General features: G+C 41.2%; 1 protein-coding gene across 27 annotated transcripts in view; it reads right to left on the bottom strand.

The window, feature by feature from the left end:
• The window catches only part of LOC117710731 (scavenger receptor cysteine-rich domain-containing protein DMBT1), a 117146-nt gene that overhangs the window by 15448 nt on the left and 87240 nt on the right, over positions 1 to 14458 (bottom strand). For 25 of the 27 annotated variants that reach the window (XM_076911717.1, XM_076911737.1, XM_076911741.1 and 22 more), the window contains 20 exons: positions 13723 to 13752; positions 10590 to 10631; positions 9777 to 9845; positions 9423 to 9461; positions 9196 to 9234; positions 9001 to 9039; positions 7439 to 7477; positions 6799 to 6831; positions 6664 to 6702; positions 6455 to 6490; positions 6281 to 6325; positions 5015 to 5047; positions 4453 to 4488; positions 4313 to 4351; positions 3136 to 3174; positions 2773 to 2817; positions 1223 to 1258; positions 699 to 734; positions 549 to 587; positions 183 to 227 (listed from right to left, as the gene is read on the bottom strand). In XM_076911717.1, coding sequence (XP_076767832.1) covers positions 183 to 227; positions 549 to 587; positions 699 to 734; positions 1223 to 1258; positions 2773 to 2817; positions 3136 to 3174; positions 4313 to 4351; positions 4453 to 4488; positions 5015 to 5047; positions 6281 to 6325; positions 6455 to 6490; positions 6664 to 6702; positions 6799 to 6831; positions 7439 to 7477; positions 9001 to 9039; positions 9196 to 9234; positions 9423 to 9461; positions 9777 to 9845; positions 10590 to 10631; positions 13723 to 13752 — 798 coding nt within the window. The remainder of the gene's footprint in view (positions 1 to 182; positions 228 to 548; positions 588 to 698; positions 735 to 1222; positions 1259 to 2772; positions 2818 to 3135; positions 3175 to 4312; positions 4352 to 4452; positions 4489 to 5014; positions 5048 to 6280; positions 6326 to 6454; positions 6491 to 6663; positions 6703 to 6798; positions 6832 to 7438; positions 7478 to 9000; positions 9040 to 9195; positions 9235 to 9422; positions 9462 to 9776; positions 9846 to 10589; positions 10632 to 13722; positions 13753 to 14458) is intronic. The other 2 variants (XM_076911727.1, XM_076911732.1) reach the window with 2 other exon arrangements.

The raw sequence follows: 14458 nt of genomic DNA, 5'->3' as shown, positions 1-14458 counted from the left end.
TAGCTGGGAAGAGGAACAGAGTTAGTAAGGGTATGAGGGCATAGAGGAGGTGACGGAGGTGGATATAATTGAAACACACTACACACAGAGTGAAATGGTCACAAGACTCATTATTAGGTATAGTTAACATATGCTAAGACAAAAATCACTTATTAGTTAAAACAACACAATGAGGACTTTACCACTTGGCTCTCCACTCTTCCCTTCTGTTGAGGTTGAAGACATGCCTATGAGCACAGAGAAGAAGAAATGAATGGAGGACCACTTTCCAAACAGACAGCTGATAAACTAGGATTGTGTTCTACTTAAGAAATGTAATGGGTTGAAAAGATCACCAGAGAAGATGCTGTCTGTGGTGATGCAGGATAGATCTGGTGTGACCTTAGAGAGCAGGATGCTTTGAAATGAGTAGAGTGATACTCTAAAAAGTTTTCACTTACTTTACTTTGTGATGAATGTGGTTATTTAAATAAGTTTATTGTCTAAATATATAAATCCAAAATAAGGAATTTGCTTTATTCGTTAAGCAGAACAATAGAGGGCTTTACCATCTGGAGAACTTGTTTCTGCTGAGGCTGAAGAACTATCTGTAGACAAAGAGAAATATGTATTTAGATAGTTTGCAAAATAGGAAAAGAAAGGGTTGGTTTTTTTTCTAACAATATGTTAAATACATGACAACAGGCAGAAAACATTACCAGAAGAGCTATCTTCTCCAGAGATTGAAGACGCACCTGTAGATAAAACCAGAAAATAGGGAGTTGTAAAATTAGCATCATGGGCTGAGTGCATGACTCAGTAAGTAAAATACTTGTGTTGAAAACTTGTGAATCTGGGATTCATTCCCAGAACCCATGTAAAAATGCCTAGAGTTGTGTGTACTTGTGATCCCAGCACTGGAAAGCAGAGACAAAAGAAACCCCATGCCTGTAGCCAGTCACTGTAGCCTAATTAGCACACACATGCATTGGGTATTTTTGCATTTTTAATCTTTTGACAAGGTTATCATTGACTAGAGTAATTTTTTTTAAAGCATGACAAACTAGCTGAATGCGTAAGCAGCACAAAGAGAGAGTCTATCAGGTGGAGAGCTTGCTTCTGTTGAACTTGAAGAAACAGCTATAAATCCATAGAGGAAGGGGCATACTTAACCTGTTTTTTCTAAAGAGGAACAGCTATAATTGTATTTAAAGTAATAGACATGACAGGTTGAAAACATTACCTGAAGAGGTCTCCTCTGCTGAGTCTGAAGATGCATCTGTGTACAATCCAGAAAACAGGATGATTTAAAAGACGACTGTCTTTTGCTGATCTTTGCATTGTGGTCAATATGACTTAAGTAGATTAACTTTCTAAATATAACATGACAAATAGGAAAACCATTTCTGTTGCTGAAGACAGAACACAATCAGCTGGCAGGGCATGTAGAAATGAAACTGGAACTGAGCTGGAAGCTTTCTCCCCACTGGCTAGCTCTCAGTGTTGGAAGATACGATACAGATTCCTGGGAAAGAATTGTCATCAGCAACACTTCTCAGCTGTGAGCCTTGCAGATTACAATACTGACCATTTAGGCCATATACGCTCACTGGTGTACGAGTGCCATGTCTGTTGGAGGTGTGACCAACTATTTTTCTGACCGAATGTGAGGCTACTCCATAGAAGTTTTGCATTGAAACTAGATCAAATGTTCTTGGTACCAGAGGTGATAGACTCTAGTGGCAAAGCTATGCTTGCTGTTTTGCTAGATGGATGTGACATGGCTGTCAAATTGACATCTAATTAATTATGCTTTGATTACTGCTTGTTTAGCTTTGGTCATAGAAGCTTCTTTTGCAATAGGTGATATTTACTGTATAGACTCATAACTGATCAAAATGATGATAAATAGCTTGAATACTCAGCCTTAAATGGGGCACCTCTGTGTTCTAAGATTAGGGAATATCATGTAATAGAATGCAGGTTTATCATGAATTCCATTTAAGGTTTGGCTAGCTCTAATGACTTGTACTTTATTATAAAGAACATATTAAAAACTTTAAAAATAAATTAAGTGTAAAAGCCAGAGGAAGGGGTGGATTTGGAGTGGTACAATTGCATTTGAGGTCTCTCTGCCACTGTAATTACCTGCACACAACTTCCCCAAGGTTGAGCCTATAACCATCATCATGGAAGTTTGGGAGAGACTCACAAAGCCTGCCACTCCTTAAGGGTGTATACAATAACTGATTGCAATGGGAGGGGGAGACATTTATTCAGTGGCATAGCCACTGCTAAGTTGCCAATGCTTTCAGAAATAACCCCTCAACTATGCTGCTCCAGTAACCCAAATCAACTCATTGGTCCATAAAACAGAAGGCACCACAGTAGGAGAGGACATCACTGGGAAAACGAGCAGGGTTAGGAGTAGTGTGTGGAGGATGAGAGAGAGCATGGGATGTGAACATCATCAAAATATGTACGCTATGAACGTCTCATAATGAAATTCACTATTCTGTATATTTAAATGTTTTTTTTTTTAAAAAGAAGGGCTGGAGAGATCGCTCTATGATTAAGACTGCTTGCTGTTCTTCCAGGGGACTCAGATTCACTTTCCAGCACTCACACTGGTGGCTCACAGCTGTCTGTAACTCCAGCTCTAGTTGGATCCAAAGTCTTTGGTAACCTTGGGCACCCACACTCATGTGTATAACATACACATGTGTAAGCACAATATAACTAAGATTTTAAAAAAGCATTTCATTGTTTAAACAACTCAGTGAAGGACTTTACCACTTGGCTCTCCACTCTTCCGTTCTGCTGAGTTTGAAGACATGCCTATAAGCCCAGAGAAGAAGAAATGGATGTGTAATCACTTTCAAAACAAAACCCAGAAAGACCATGATTGTATTTTAGCTAAAAAATGTAATGGGCTGAAAAGATCACCAGAGGACATGCTCTCTGCAGTGATGCAGGATGGATCTGGTGTGACCCCGGAGAGCAGGATGCTTTGAAATGAGTAGAGTGATATTGGGAGTAGTTTTCACTCACTTTACTTTGTGATGAATGTGGGTATTAAATAAGCTTACTGTCTAAAAATACCACAGAAAATAAGGAATTTCTTCACTAGTTAAGAAGCACAATAAAGGGCTTTACCATTTGGAGAGCTTGCTTCTGCTGAGGCTGAAGAAACGCCTATAGACAAAGAAAGAAGAGGCATGGCCAGGTCATTTGCCAAATAGGAAGAGTAAAAGCTTCCACTGTGTATAAGAAATATGACAGGCAGAAAAATTACAGAGGAGGGATCTTCTGCTGATGAAGATGCAACTATGTATAAACCCAGAAAATTTTATGCCCTAAAATTAATATATTCAACTGGGAGGATGGCTCGGTTGGTAAAGTGTTTACCTTACAAATATGTGAACCCGAGATCAACTTGTAGAATCCATATAAAAATGTGGGAAGTGGGCCACCCACCCCTCTCCAAAATTTTAACCCAGAATTGATCCTGTCTAAAGGAAATACAGGGACAAAAAGTGGAACAGAGACTGAAGGAAAGGCCATCCAGAGACTGCCTGACCTGGGGATCCATCTCACATGCAGACACTATTGCGAATGCCAAGAAGTGCTTGCTGACAGGAGCCTGATATAGCTGTCTCTTGAGAGGTTCTGCCAGATCCTGACCAAAATAGACGCGGGTGCTCACAGCCAACCATTGGACTAAGCACAGGGACTTCAGTGGAGGAGTTAGGGGAAGGACTTAAGGAGCTGAAGGGGTCTTATCTGGCGTCAATGGGAGGGGAGGCCCTTGGTCCTGTGAAGGCTTGATTGACACCCACCCCCAGTGTAGAGGAATGCTATGGCTGTGAGATGGGAGTGGGTAGGTGGGTGGGGGAGCACCCTCATAGAAGCAGGGTAAGTGGGGATGAGATAGGGAGTTTTAATTAGGGGATATCCAATTAAAAAATGTGGGAAGTGGTTGTGCATACTATATTCCCAGCACTGGAGAGACAGAGCAAGGAGGATCCTTATAGCTCTTTCCCTCTAGACTAATCAGTGAGCTCTGGGCCAATGAAAGACTCTACCTCAAAGGAAGTGGACAAACATCCCTGGGAATGACATCTCAGGTTATCCTCTAAGCTCATACACACACGAAGAAAGGTGCTCACACTTTTCACACAAACACAACACCCACAAGTGTGTGGAAGATGAGTTTCTTGTCATTGGGCTTTATTTTATGGTCAATGTAATTATTAAATAGGCTCATGGTCTAAATTACAACATGACTGAGTAATTAATTTCATTTAGCTAAACAGACTATTGGGGACATTACCAGTTGGAGAGCCTGATTCTGCTGAGGATGAAGAAATATCTACAAACAAAGAGAAATATATATTTAGATAATTTGTCAAACAGAAAGAGAAAAGGCTGTCATTTGTCTAACTTAAAAACATGACAGGCAGAAAACATTACCAGAGGAGGTATCTTCTGTGGAGCCTGAAGATGCATCTGTGTATAGAGCCAGAGAACAAGGATTTATAAAATTAGCAACATGGGATGAGAACATGGCTCAGTAGGTAAAGTTACTTGCCTTGAAAACTTGTGAATCTGAGATCCATTCCCAGAACCCATGTAAAAATGCCTGGAGTTGTGTGTGCTTCTGATCCCAGCACTGGGAAAGCAGAGACAAGAGGAGCCCTGTGCCCATGACCGGCAACTCTAGCCTAATTAGTGAGCTCCAGGCCAATGAGAGACCCTCCTTCACATATGTGTATACATAGACACAAGAGCACCTGAACAGCACATGAGCATGTATGTGCACACACACCCCATATGTATGTATGTATGCATGCATGTATGTATGCATGTATGTATGTATCATCACAATAGGTGACTAACCAGTTGAAGATCTTACTTTTGCTGAAGAAATAGCCGTATATGAAGAGAGGAGGACATATACCTGGGTTCCTTTACCAAGCAGAAAGAGGAAAAGCTCTGACTAAGTTTAATAAATTTGACAGTCAAAACACATTACCAGAGGAGGCATCCACTGAGGCTGAAGGCACATCTGTGTATAAACCCAGAAAACGAGATGATTTAAAATGGGTGGCTTTCACTGATATGTATTTTGTGGTCAATGTGATTATTAAATAGGTGCATCTTCTTCATACAACATAAATAAGAAAACCATCTCTGTTGCTGAAGAGAGCACTCAATCTGCTGGCAGGACATGCAGAAATGAAGCTGGAACTGAGCTGGAAGCTTCCTCCCCACTGGCTAGCTCTCACAGTGTTGGAAGGTGCTATGCAGATTCTTGGGAAAGAACTGTCATCAACAGCGCATGTCAGCTGTGAGCCCTGCAGGCTACAATACTGACCTTTTAGGCCAGAGAAGCCCACTGGTGTTAAGAGTGGCATAACTGGAAGTGGCTAACTCCTTTCTAGGTAGAGTCAAACTTATTCCTATAGGAAGGAATTTATGTCTGGCACTGAAAACCTGACCTGGAGATACGAAATGTCTTAGTGGGGAAGGTACTTCTGCTGCATTGCTAAGTGAACGTGGTGTGCCTGTCAATTTTTCTTCAAAATGTTTATATTTATGCCCATAGATTAGTACAGCTGTCAGCTTTGATCAGAGAAGCTCTTCCTTGCGGTGGTTGATGGCTACTGAAGAGACTCATAACTAATCAAAGTTCTCATAGTAAGTCACCACCCGGATCACCCCTTCAAGTGTCAGGAAGTATCGTGATAAGAGATTGGCAAGGAAAGCATATGAGGGTGGGGGAAAGGTAGAGTATGGTGGATATGGTCTGTAGGCTCTTGAACTCTCAGCAGCTGTGATTATCTGCACAAGACAATCAAAGACCAGCCTCATCATCATTCCATCATGGAGAAGGGAGGAGCTCATGAGACCTCACCCCTCCCTGAGGATCTATAGAGAGTGAATGGTGGCTGGGAGAAAGAGTTACTTCAGTGGTGTGGTCCTGGTAAGCTGCAAACAGTCTTGCGAATAACTCCCTACTGGGGAACTCCTAATAACTTAATTAAATTGATCAGTTCATGAAATAAAGATATGAACATAGAAGATGGTCAAGCTGGAAATAGAAACAAAATTAGTGTGAGGGACAAGGAGAGCGTGAGGAGGGTTATTAAAGTAGACACGGATATACAAATGGCATAATTAAACCTTTTCTTAATTAATTTTATTAATTAATTTTATTAATTAATGCGTGATAATAAAATTCCTCAAAGATAAACCCCACATTTCATTAGTTAAAATACAACACTGTGAAGGACCTTACCACTCGGCTCTCCACTCTTCCCTTCTGCTGAGGTTGAAGACATATCTATGAACAAAGAGAAGAAGACTTGTCTGTGTGACCACTTTCCAAACAGAAAGAAAAAGATCTCTCTGGTCATTTGGTAAGAAATTTGAAAGTTAAACAAACAAACAAACAAAACGCAAAAATCATTACCAGAGGAGGTCTCTTCCGCTGAGGCCGAAGATACATCTGTGTGTAAACCCAGAGAACAGGATATTGTAACATGGGTATGACAATACTTGGGGTGTTCTCACTATCTTTACCATGTGGTCAGAGAACCACTAGGTAGGTTCACTGTCTAATAGAGCATGACAAATAAGAAACTTATCTTATTGGTTAAGCAACACAATGTGGGCCTTTACCATTTGAAGAGCTTGTGTCGGCTGAGGTTGAAGAAATCTCTACAGACAAAGATACAAAGAGGCACATCCATATCATTTACCAATTAGAAGGAAGAAAGGCTCTCATTGTATTTAAATTAATAAAGAAAACATTACCAGAGGAAGTCACTTCCACTGATGAAGATACACCTGTGTATAAATCCAGAAATAAAAAAAAGATGGGATGCTTTACAATTAGTGTCTTGAGCTGGAAGAATGGCCCAGCTGATGAAGCTGAGCTAATTTCCCAGAAGTTATGTAAAAGATGCTGGCAGTGCTGCTGTGTGCTTGTAATCTCAGCACTGGGGAGCCGGAGACACGAGGGTCCATGTGGCTTACTGCCCAGTCCTTCTAGCCCGTGAGCTCCAAGCTAATGAAAGGCCTGTCCCAAAGAAAGTGGGTGATATTCCTTCTCCCATCTCTCTACACAGTAGCACTTATGCATACACATGCACCTTCACATGTGGACACACATGCATCTATTCAGAAGAAATGATTGTCTTTCATTGATCTTTGCTTTGAAGTCAATACGCACCACAACTAGGCTCATTTTAAAAATACAACACTATGAATCAGAATATCTCATTAGTTAAATGACACCCTAGGAGACTTTACCAGCTGAAGAAGTCACTTTTTCTGAACTTGAAGACATGCATATGAATGAAAAGTAGAAGAAACACATTGAGAGCCAGTTGCCAAATAGAAAGAAGAAAATCTCTCATTGTGTTAAAGAAATGTGATAGTCAAAAAACATTACCTGAAGATGTTTCCTCTTCTTCTGAGGCTGAAGATGAATCTGTGTATAATAAACCCAGAGACACAATGCTTTGAAATGAATGTCTTTTCCTTGATCCTTGCATTGTAAGCAAGATGATCATTAACCAGATTAATTTTCTAAATATGACATGACAAATACGGAATCCATCTCTATTGCTGGAGACACCACATGCTTTGCTTGTTGGGTCTTCAGAAATCAGTGTGGAACTGAGCTGTAAGCTTTCTTCTTGCAGGCTAACTGTCACTCTGTTGGATGGCATTATTCAGGCTGTTGGGGAAGCTCTGCCATCAACAGTCTTCCTGAATTCTGCATATTGTACTATTGATTTGCCAGATAAGATGCACCCATTGGTGTATGAACAACATGGCTGTTGTAGGTGTAACCAACTCTTTTCTGCTTAGATTTGAGAATACCCTCTAGGAGTCTGGTACTGTAAGCCTGGTCAAAAGCCCATGATATAGGAGGTGATAGGTCTAGTGGGAAAGGCACTGCTGTTATTTTGCTAAATAGAATTTATATGGCTGTCAAGTTGACATTTAAATAATTATGTTTATGCCTGTAGATTGCTGCTGGTTCTTGCTATGGTCAGAAAAGCTTCTTTTTGCTGTAGGTAGTGGTTACTGCAGAGACTCATAAATGTTCAAAATGTTAATAACAACTGACTTAAAGGTTCAGCCCTAAGTGGGAGCGTGTCATCCCCTCCAAGATCAGGGAACATTGCTGAAGAGGAGTTGGGTTGATTGTGAGTTTCATTTAAGTTTGTGGTTAGTTATAACAACTCATCCTGTATCTGAAGAAAAGATAAAAAAAACTTCAAAACCAAAGCAGAATGCAAGTTCTACATGAAGGGTCATAGTGATTTTGCATGCCATCTTCTGGGCATGGTGTGCCTATGGCTCTCTCACAACTTCAGACTACCTGTGCCAAGACTGGAACAAGACTAAGCCCACTATTATTCTGTCATGGAGAGGGGCACTTATGAAGCCCTTTCCCTTTCTAAAGGGTTATAGACAGTAAATGTTGGCTAGGGAGGGAGAGACATTTTCTTTAGTGGTCTGGCAACTGCTCCTGCAAATAACCTCCCCCCCGCTCCTGTAAGTAGCCTAATTTATGCTCATTGGTTTTTACACACACACACACACACACACACACACACACACACACACACACACACTACATGGAAGTAGAAGAGGGAGATGAGCAGAAGTGGGAGGGTAGTGGGGTAAATCTGATAAAAATACAGTATGTACAAATGTATGAAACATCAAAACAAAGCCCATTATCATGTATAATTTAAACATGCTAATAAACATGAAAAATGAACATCAATGAATTAAAATGAAATAAAATTTTAAAATGAACATGTCTCTGTAGTTAAGCAACACCATGGGGGACTTTGAAGAGGTTGCCTCTGCTGATACTGAAGTACTATCAGTAAACAAATACAAGAAGAAACTTACTTATAACCACCCCCCTCCAAAACAGAAAGATTAAAAGCACTGAATATATTTAACTTCAGAACTACAAGCTGGAAATGTTACCAGAGGATGTCGCCTCTTCTGTGGAGACTGAAGATGCATCTGTGTAGAAACCCAGAGAACAGGATGCTTTAAAATGAGCAGAACAATGTTGGCTGTGTCTTCTCATTGGCTTTTACTTTGTGGCCAGTATCATTAAGTACGGTCACTTTCTAAATACAACATGACCAATAAGAAACAACACCACAGGGACTTTACCGTTTGGAGGGCTTGATTCTGTTGAGGTTGAAGATTTACCTATAGACAAAGAGAAAGAGGCATTCTTGGTTCATTTGCTTAATAGAAAGGGGGAAATGTTTTACAGGAAGATAAACAAAAAGACATGGCAATAAGAGGGAGGAGAAATGGGGAAAAGGGATGGTATCTGAAACGTAAATAAAATATCCAATAAAAAATAAAAATATATATAAAAAAGGAAGTGTTACCAGAGGAGGTCCCCGCTTCTGTGGAGGTTAAAGATACATCTGTAAGCAAACCCAGAGCAGGAGTTTTTACCTTAGTGTTTGGGCTGGGGAAATAACTTCCAAGCATGAGAACCTGAGTTTCATCCCCAGACTCCACATAAAAGCCCAGGCCTGGTGGTATGCACTTTTAATTCTGACACTGAACCAAAAAAAAGCATTTAAATTACCCATTGGAGTGGTTATAGATGGAGTATGTGTATATGGATGGGGGTGTTGTGTGTGTGTGTGTGGTATGTGTTGTGTTTTGTGTGTGTGTATGTGCCTGTCCTCATTTTAGCCCCAGTATCATGGCAACCACCCTGCTGTCTTTCATACCTGTGCAGTGTGGTGGGCAGAGGCCCTTGTCAGGTAAAGGAGTTACTTCTACTGGAGTTCCGGTGATGCCTGATATGAAATGCAAAGGGACATCCATCAACTGATGGAAAAGTCTTCACTCTTTTTCTGGTTACACTCAATCCCACCACTATTGCCGTCTGCCTTTGTTGTTGGGGAAACTGATATGAGTTTCCCCATGTCTTTCTGAGTAAGTTATAACAGCCAAATTCAAAGCATATACTGTGATACTATAAGCTAAATCTTTCCTGAGATGAATTCGGCTACTTGCATGATCCAGACTCATTGGGAAGAATATCACTCTCTTTGTATTGTGATATAGAACAATATATCATACAAGATATAGTGAGGTATCACAAAAGACAGCAGAGTAAGTGGACATGTTTGATCCATGTCACTGTTGTAGCATCTATTAGCATTCCTGCCACGCCAGTATGGGGCTAGCCCTACCTGTCCATACACCCCACCATTGACCTATGTTCTTCCTAATGTTCAGTCGGTAGGAATGCCATATTGCCAAGTGCTAAGAGCATACAAGAAGCAACAACACAACGGCAGGCTCTGAGAGAGGCTTTGTGGAATGCCCCAACATGAATGTAAGCACTTGGACTTGAGCTTGAACTTGGGATCTTGACTTGGCTTCATAGAGGCTCTCTTGGTATACTTCTGGGAGTTTATCTATTTCTGCTAAGTGACTCTCAGAGAACCAGGGGTAAAACTGTGCTCTCTTGGCAGACTTTCAACATAGTTTTATTCCCGATAGGAAGTGAGTAGAAAAAAGAGCAGAAAACTTACCAGTTAGAAGGAACGAAACCATGGCTGGATTTGAGGTAGGAACTGTTGAACCAGCAGGGCAAAGAAATTGAAATTAAATGTCATTCTTGTCAATCAAGTATATTTATAATTGTAAATGACCTCACAATGAATGTGCCCTAATACATTCGATTCTGTTTCGTTTCCATTGGATTTCCTCTTTTTTTTTTTTTTTTTTGTCTCATAAAGTTAAAGGGAGTTAGTGGTGGCAAGGAAGTGCATGGGGCTGGGGCTGGATCCAAAAGACCTGGCTTCTAGTGTCCCTGTAACAGAGTGTGTGACGCTGGGTGAGTCCTGAATCTTTGCACTTCAGCTACTGCCTAGGAAGGTCTGCCCAGTGGCGCTGCAGTGTCTGTGCCCTGCCTTTAGAAATTCAGACTCCTAAGGCTAGAGAACACTTACTGATCTTGAAGCTGATCTATATTTGGTTCCCAGCCCTCCATGGTGGCTCACAAACACCCATAACTCCATTTTTGGGAAATCTGCTGCTCTCTTCTGACTTCTGCCAGCAGCAGACACACTGATGGTGCACATACACGCATGCCAGCAAAACATTCACACATATAAAAATAAAACAAAAAGAAGAAAAAGAAATGCAAACTCTTGTATGCAAATCTGCATTGAAACAGCATCCCAAGTGAGTTGTATGCTCAATAAACTCTTGAGAGACACTGAAATGGAGATGCCTACAGATCCGAACACACACATGGTAGGGTCAGGATGAAATGGGAAAGCCTGTGCTTATATGAAGGGCAGCCTCTCTGTTCAGCCTCAGCCAATTACTTTCCCAATGAAATTCACATAACCATTGGGCTTGTTAAGAGTATTCTTTTTGGTCCAAGCTAGAAATTTTGGACCAGGGGTATAGCTTGGGAGTAAATTATTTGTATGAAGACTTGTGTTTGACCCCTGGCACAAGGGAGAAAATAGCTGGATGTGTGGATTCTTTTATAAGACCCTCTGCTTTTAAAACCTGGGGCTAACAAAAAGAGAAGCCATGTCATTTGCAGGAAATATATGTAACTGGAAAGATGCCAGTCTCAAGACAACAGATGAGATCATGTTTTCTTTCATTTATGGCTCGTGGTTTTTCATATAGATGCATAAGGTCATGTGTGTTCATATGGTATGAAGGGAGAAGCAAAGCTGTCCAGAGGATCCAAGGGACTGGCGGGAGCAAGAAAAGGTAAGGGAGAAGGTATGAGAGGGGTCGAGCTTATGTGCAATGTATACATGTGTGGAAGGGTTGTTATGTAAGACAGTATCACCTACAATAAAGATATGTGAGAATTATACACAAATATGAAAAGGAGAAAACTGTGGAGCAACAGATAATTTTGACACTCATAGGCAAACTTTGGTGATCTGAGTTTCAGTTCTTAAGTGGGTCAGTGGGCTCATGGGTTCCCCATTTGGAGTTTCTGGTCTCTGCAGTCTCTGAAGTTTCTTTCAGCCCTTGTAAAATGCTTAGCTGCAATGTTGTCATAATTAATTTGTCCCAGCTTGGGACACTTGGGCACATCCCACAGGTTCAACACAAAAAGAAGAAGAGACTGTTTTCATTGTTTGATTTGCTTTCAAGGTTAATTTTTACTAAACCTGGAAGCTGCCTTTGCAATTTTGAAAATATGGATGGCATACCATGTTTGTAACGGTTTGTGGTTCAGAGAGAACTTGGGTGGTTCCCTATATATCTCCAACCTATTTAAGTGTATGCTCATCAACACAAGCTCTAGAATGAGCTCCAACTTGTCACATGGGAGGAGATTTACAAGAGGGTATAAAGTGAGGAGGGCTTACAGTCGAGAGCCATTAGACTCAGCACACAGCAGTGCACACATCCATGTAGAGTTGCTATCACTGTGCCCTGAACAGCATAGACCACTCAGTCCCAGGACATAGCTCTGAGGTCTTTATCTTTCTGTTCTCTGTGGATCATGAGCCAGTGGCTAACACTGGGCCAGAGGATAACCCCAAGCCCTCTGGCCCTGGGTCCCAGAGTACAGCATGGTTACTCTATGGCTTTTCAAGTGCTTTCCTTTCAGTGAGAGAGATCTGAGCAAGATTGTATTTAATCAAAACTTCCAAAGCTCTGTTACTATAGGACTTTCCACAAAACTTAGTATATTGATAGACTGTATTCAGAAGAGGGATCTGGTATTTTCCCAGCACATCCAGCAGTGCCATTTCTTCCTGCTTATGTCCATGTCACTGAATTGGAGTCTGGTCCTGTGAACACACTGGAAGCCTGTGTCTCTACATTATGTTATGGAAATGTAGACTAGAGTTTTGTCTGAGATGTCTGACATCTTACGAAGATTACTAAAGAATGAAGACAAGCTTGAAGACCCTAGCTATCAACTGCAATGAGGATGCAAGGGAAGCTACACCAGGGTAGCTTAATCTCAGACACCAGTTATTATGTCAGAAAGGGATGGAGCAGGAGCCACAGAGATGGCTCAGTTGGCTTGCATGTAGGAATGAGGACCTGAGTTTGGATCCCAGCATGCATCTAAGAGCTGGCCCTGGCAAGGCTGAAACAGACAGATCCTTGGAGCTCACTGGATGGACAACTTGGTTCAGTAAAAGACCCTGCCCCTCAAAATAGAGCAGAGAGTGATTGAGGAAGACACCTGATACCAACTGCTGGACTCCACAAGCACAGGTATACATATGGCCCCCAACACACATGTACATTGTCAGACACACATGAGACATACTATATGTAGGCATACTGTATTGCACTCTAGTCCAGCTAACTCTTTTAGTTAATGAATGAAGAAATACGTTACTTTGATACAAATTTAAGGTACAAGTTTCCCCTTTCTTATATAACTTTTTCAGACAGAGTCTCATGTAGTCCAGATTGTCTTCAAATTCACTTGTAGCCAATAAACTTTTGATCCCCCTACATCTGCTTCCTGGGTGTGTGATTACAAGCCCCATGCTATGCTGGAACCAAATGTGGGGCTTTAGACACTTACACAAGCACTCTGCCAAGTGAGCTACCTCTCAATCACGGCCTGTCATTTCATATGACACACAAACCTTAATCACAAGTAAGGCAATCTGTACATACCTGACTTAGAGAAAACAGTAAAGAAAGAAACATTACCTGGTGATGTTGGTCTTTCTGCGGCTGACGCTGAAAAGACAAAGCAAAGAGAAACTTTGGAGATCATTTTTATTTAGAAAGGCAGATACATGAGCTGTATTAAAATTCCACCCGCTGGGCAGTGGTGGCGCACGCCTTTAATCCCAGCACTTGGGAGGCAGAGGCAGGCGGATTTCTGAGTTCAAGGCCAGCCTCGTCTACAGAGTGAGTTCCAGGACAGCCAGGGCTATACAGAGAAACAACGTCTCAAAACAAAGCAAAACAAAAACAGAACAACAACAAAAAAAACCCCATAAAATCCCACCCAAGCAGCTTTTGGAATGTGAAAATAAATCAAAGAGCAGAGTCTGTGTTATTATTGTTTTGGTTTTTTTTTTTTTTTTTTTTGGCTAAGACTGAAGTAGAGATAGAGATATGTGAAGGCAAGAAGTGAGAAATGTTCATTGTCTAGGGGGACAGTTTGTCTGGGAGGGGTCAGAAAGGCCACTTCTCTGGTGCAAAGAGGAGGATGATTTGCAGAGTGACAAATTACTAGGCACCTTCTTAATTCGACCCTTAGATGAGTAACATTGACTCCTCAGTTATGCCCAACAAAGATTGCAACACATAGCTAGGTTGTCTGAACATGAAGGAAACAACCCCTTACAACAACAGAGCAAATTATCACCCTAGAGTCAATCTTCATTCAAGTCTGTTCGTGTTCTACCACAGTGGAGCCGCAAATGTGATTGCAGCC

The sequence above is a fragment of the Arvicanthis niloticus genome, chromosome 1 (assembly GCF_011762505.2).
Source record: "Arvicanthis niloticus isolate mArvNil1 chromosome 1, mArvNil1.pat.X, whole genome shotgun sequence".
In the NCBI taxonomy this organism is placed as follows: domain Eukaryota; kingdom Metazoa; phylum Chordata; class Mammalia; order Rodentia; family Muridae; genus Arvicanthis; species Arvicanthis niloticus.
Note: the sequence above shows the minus strand (reverse complement) of the source record. Positions and strands in the feature narration are given on the sequence as shown.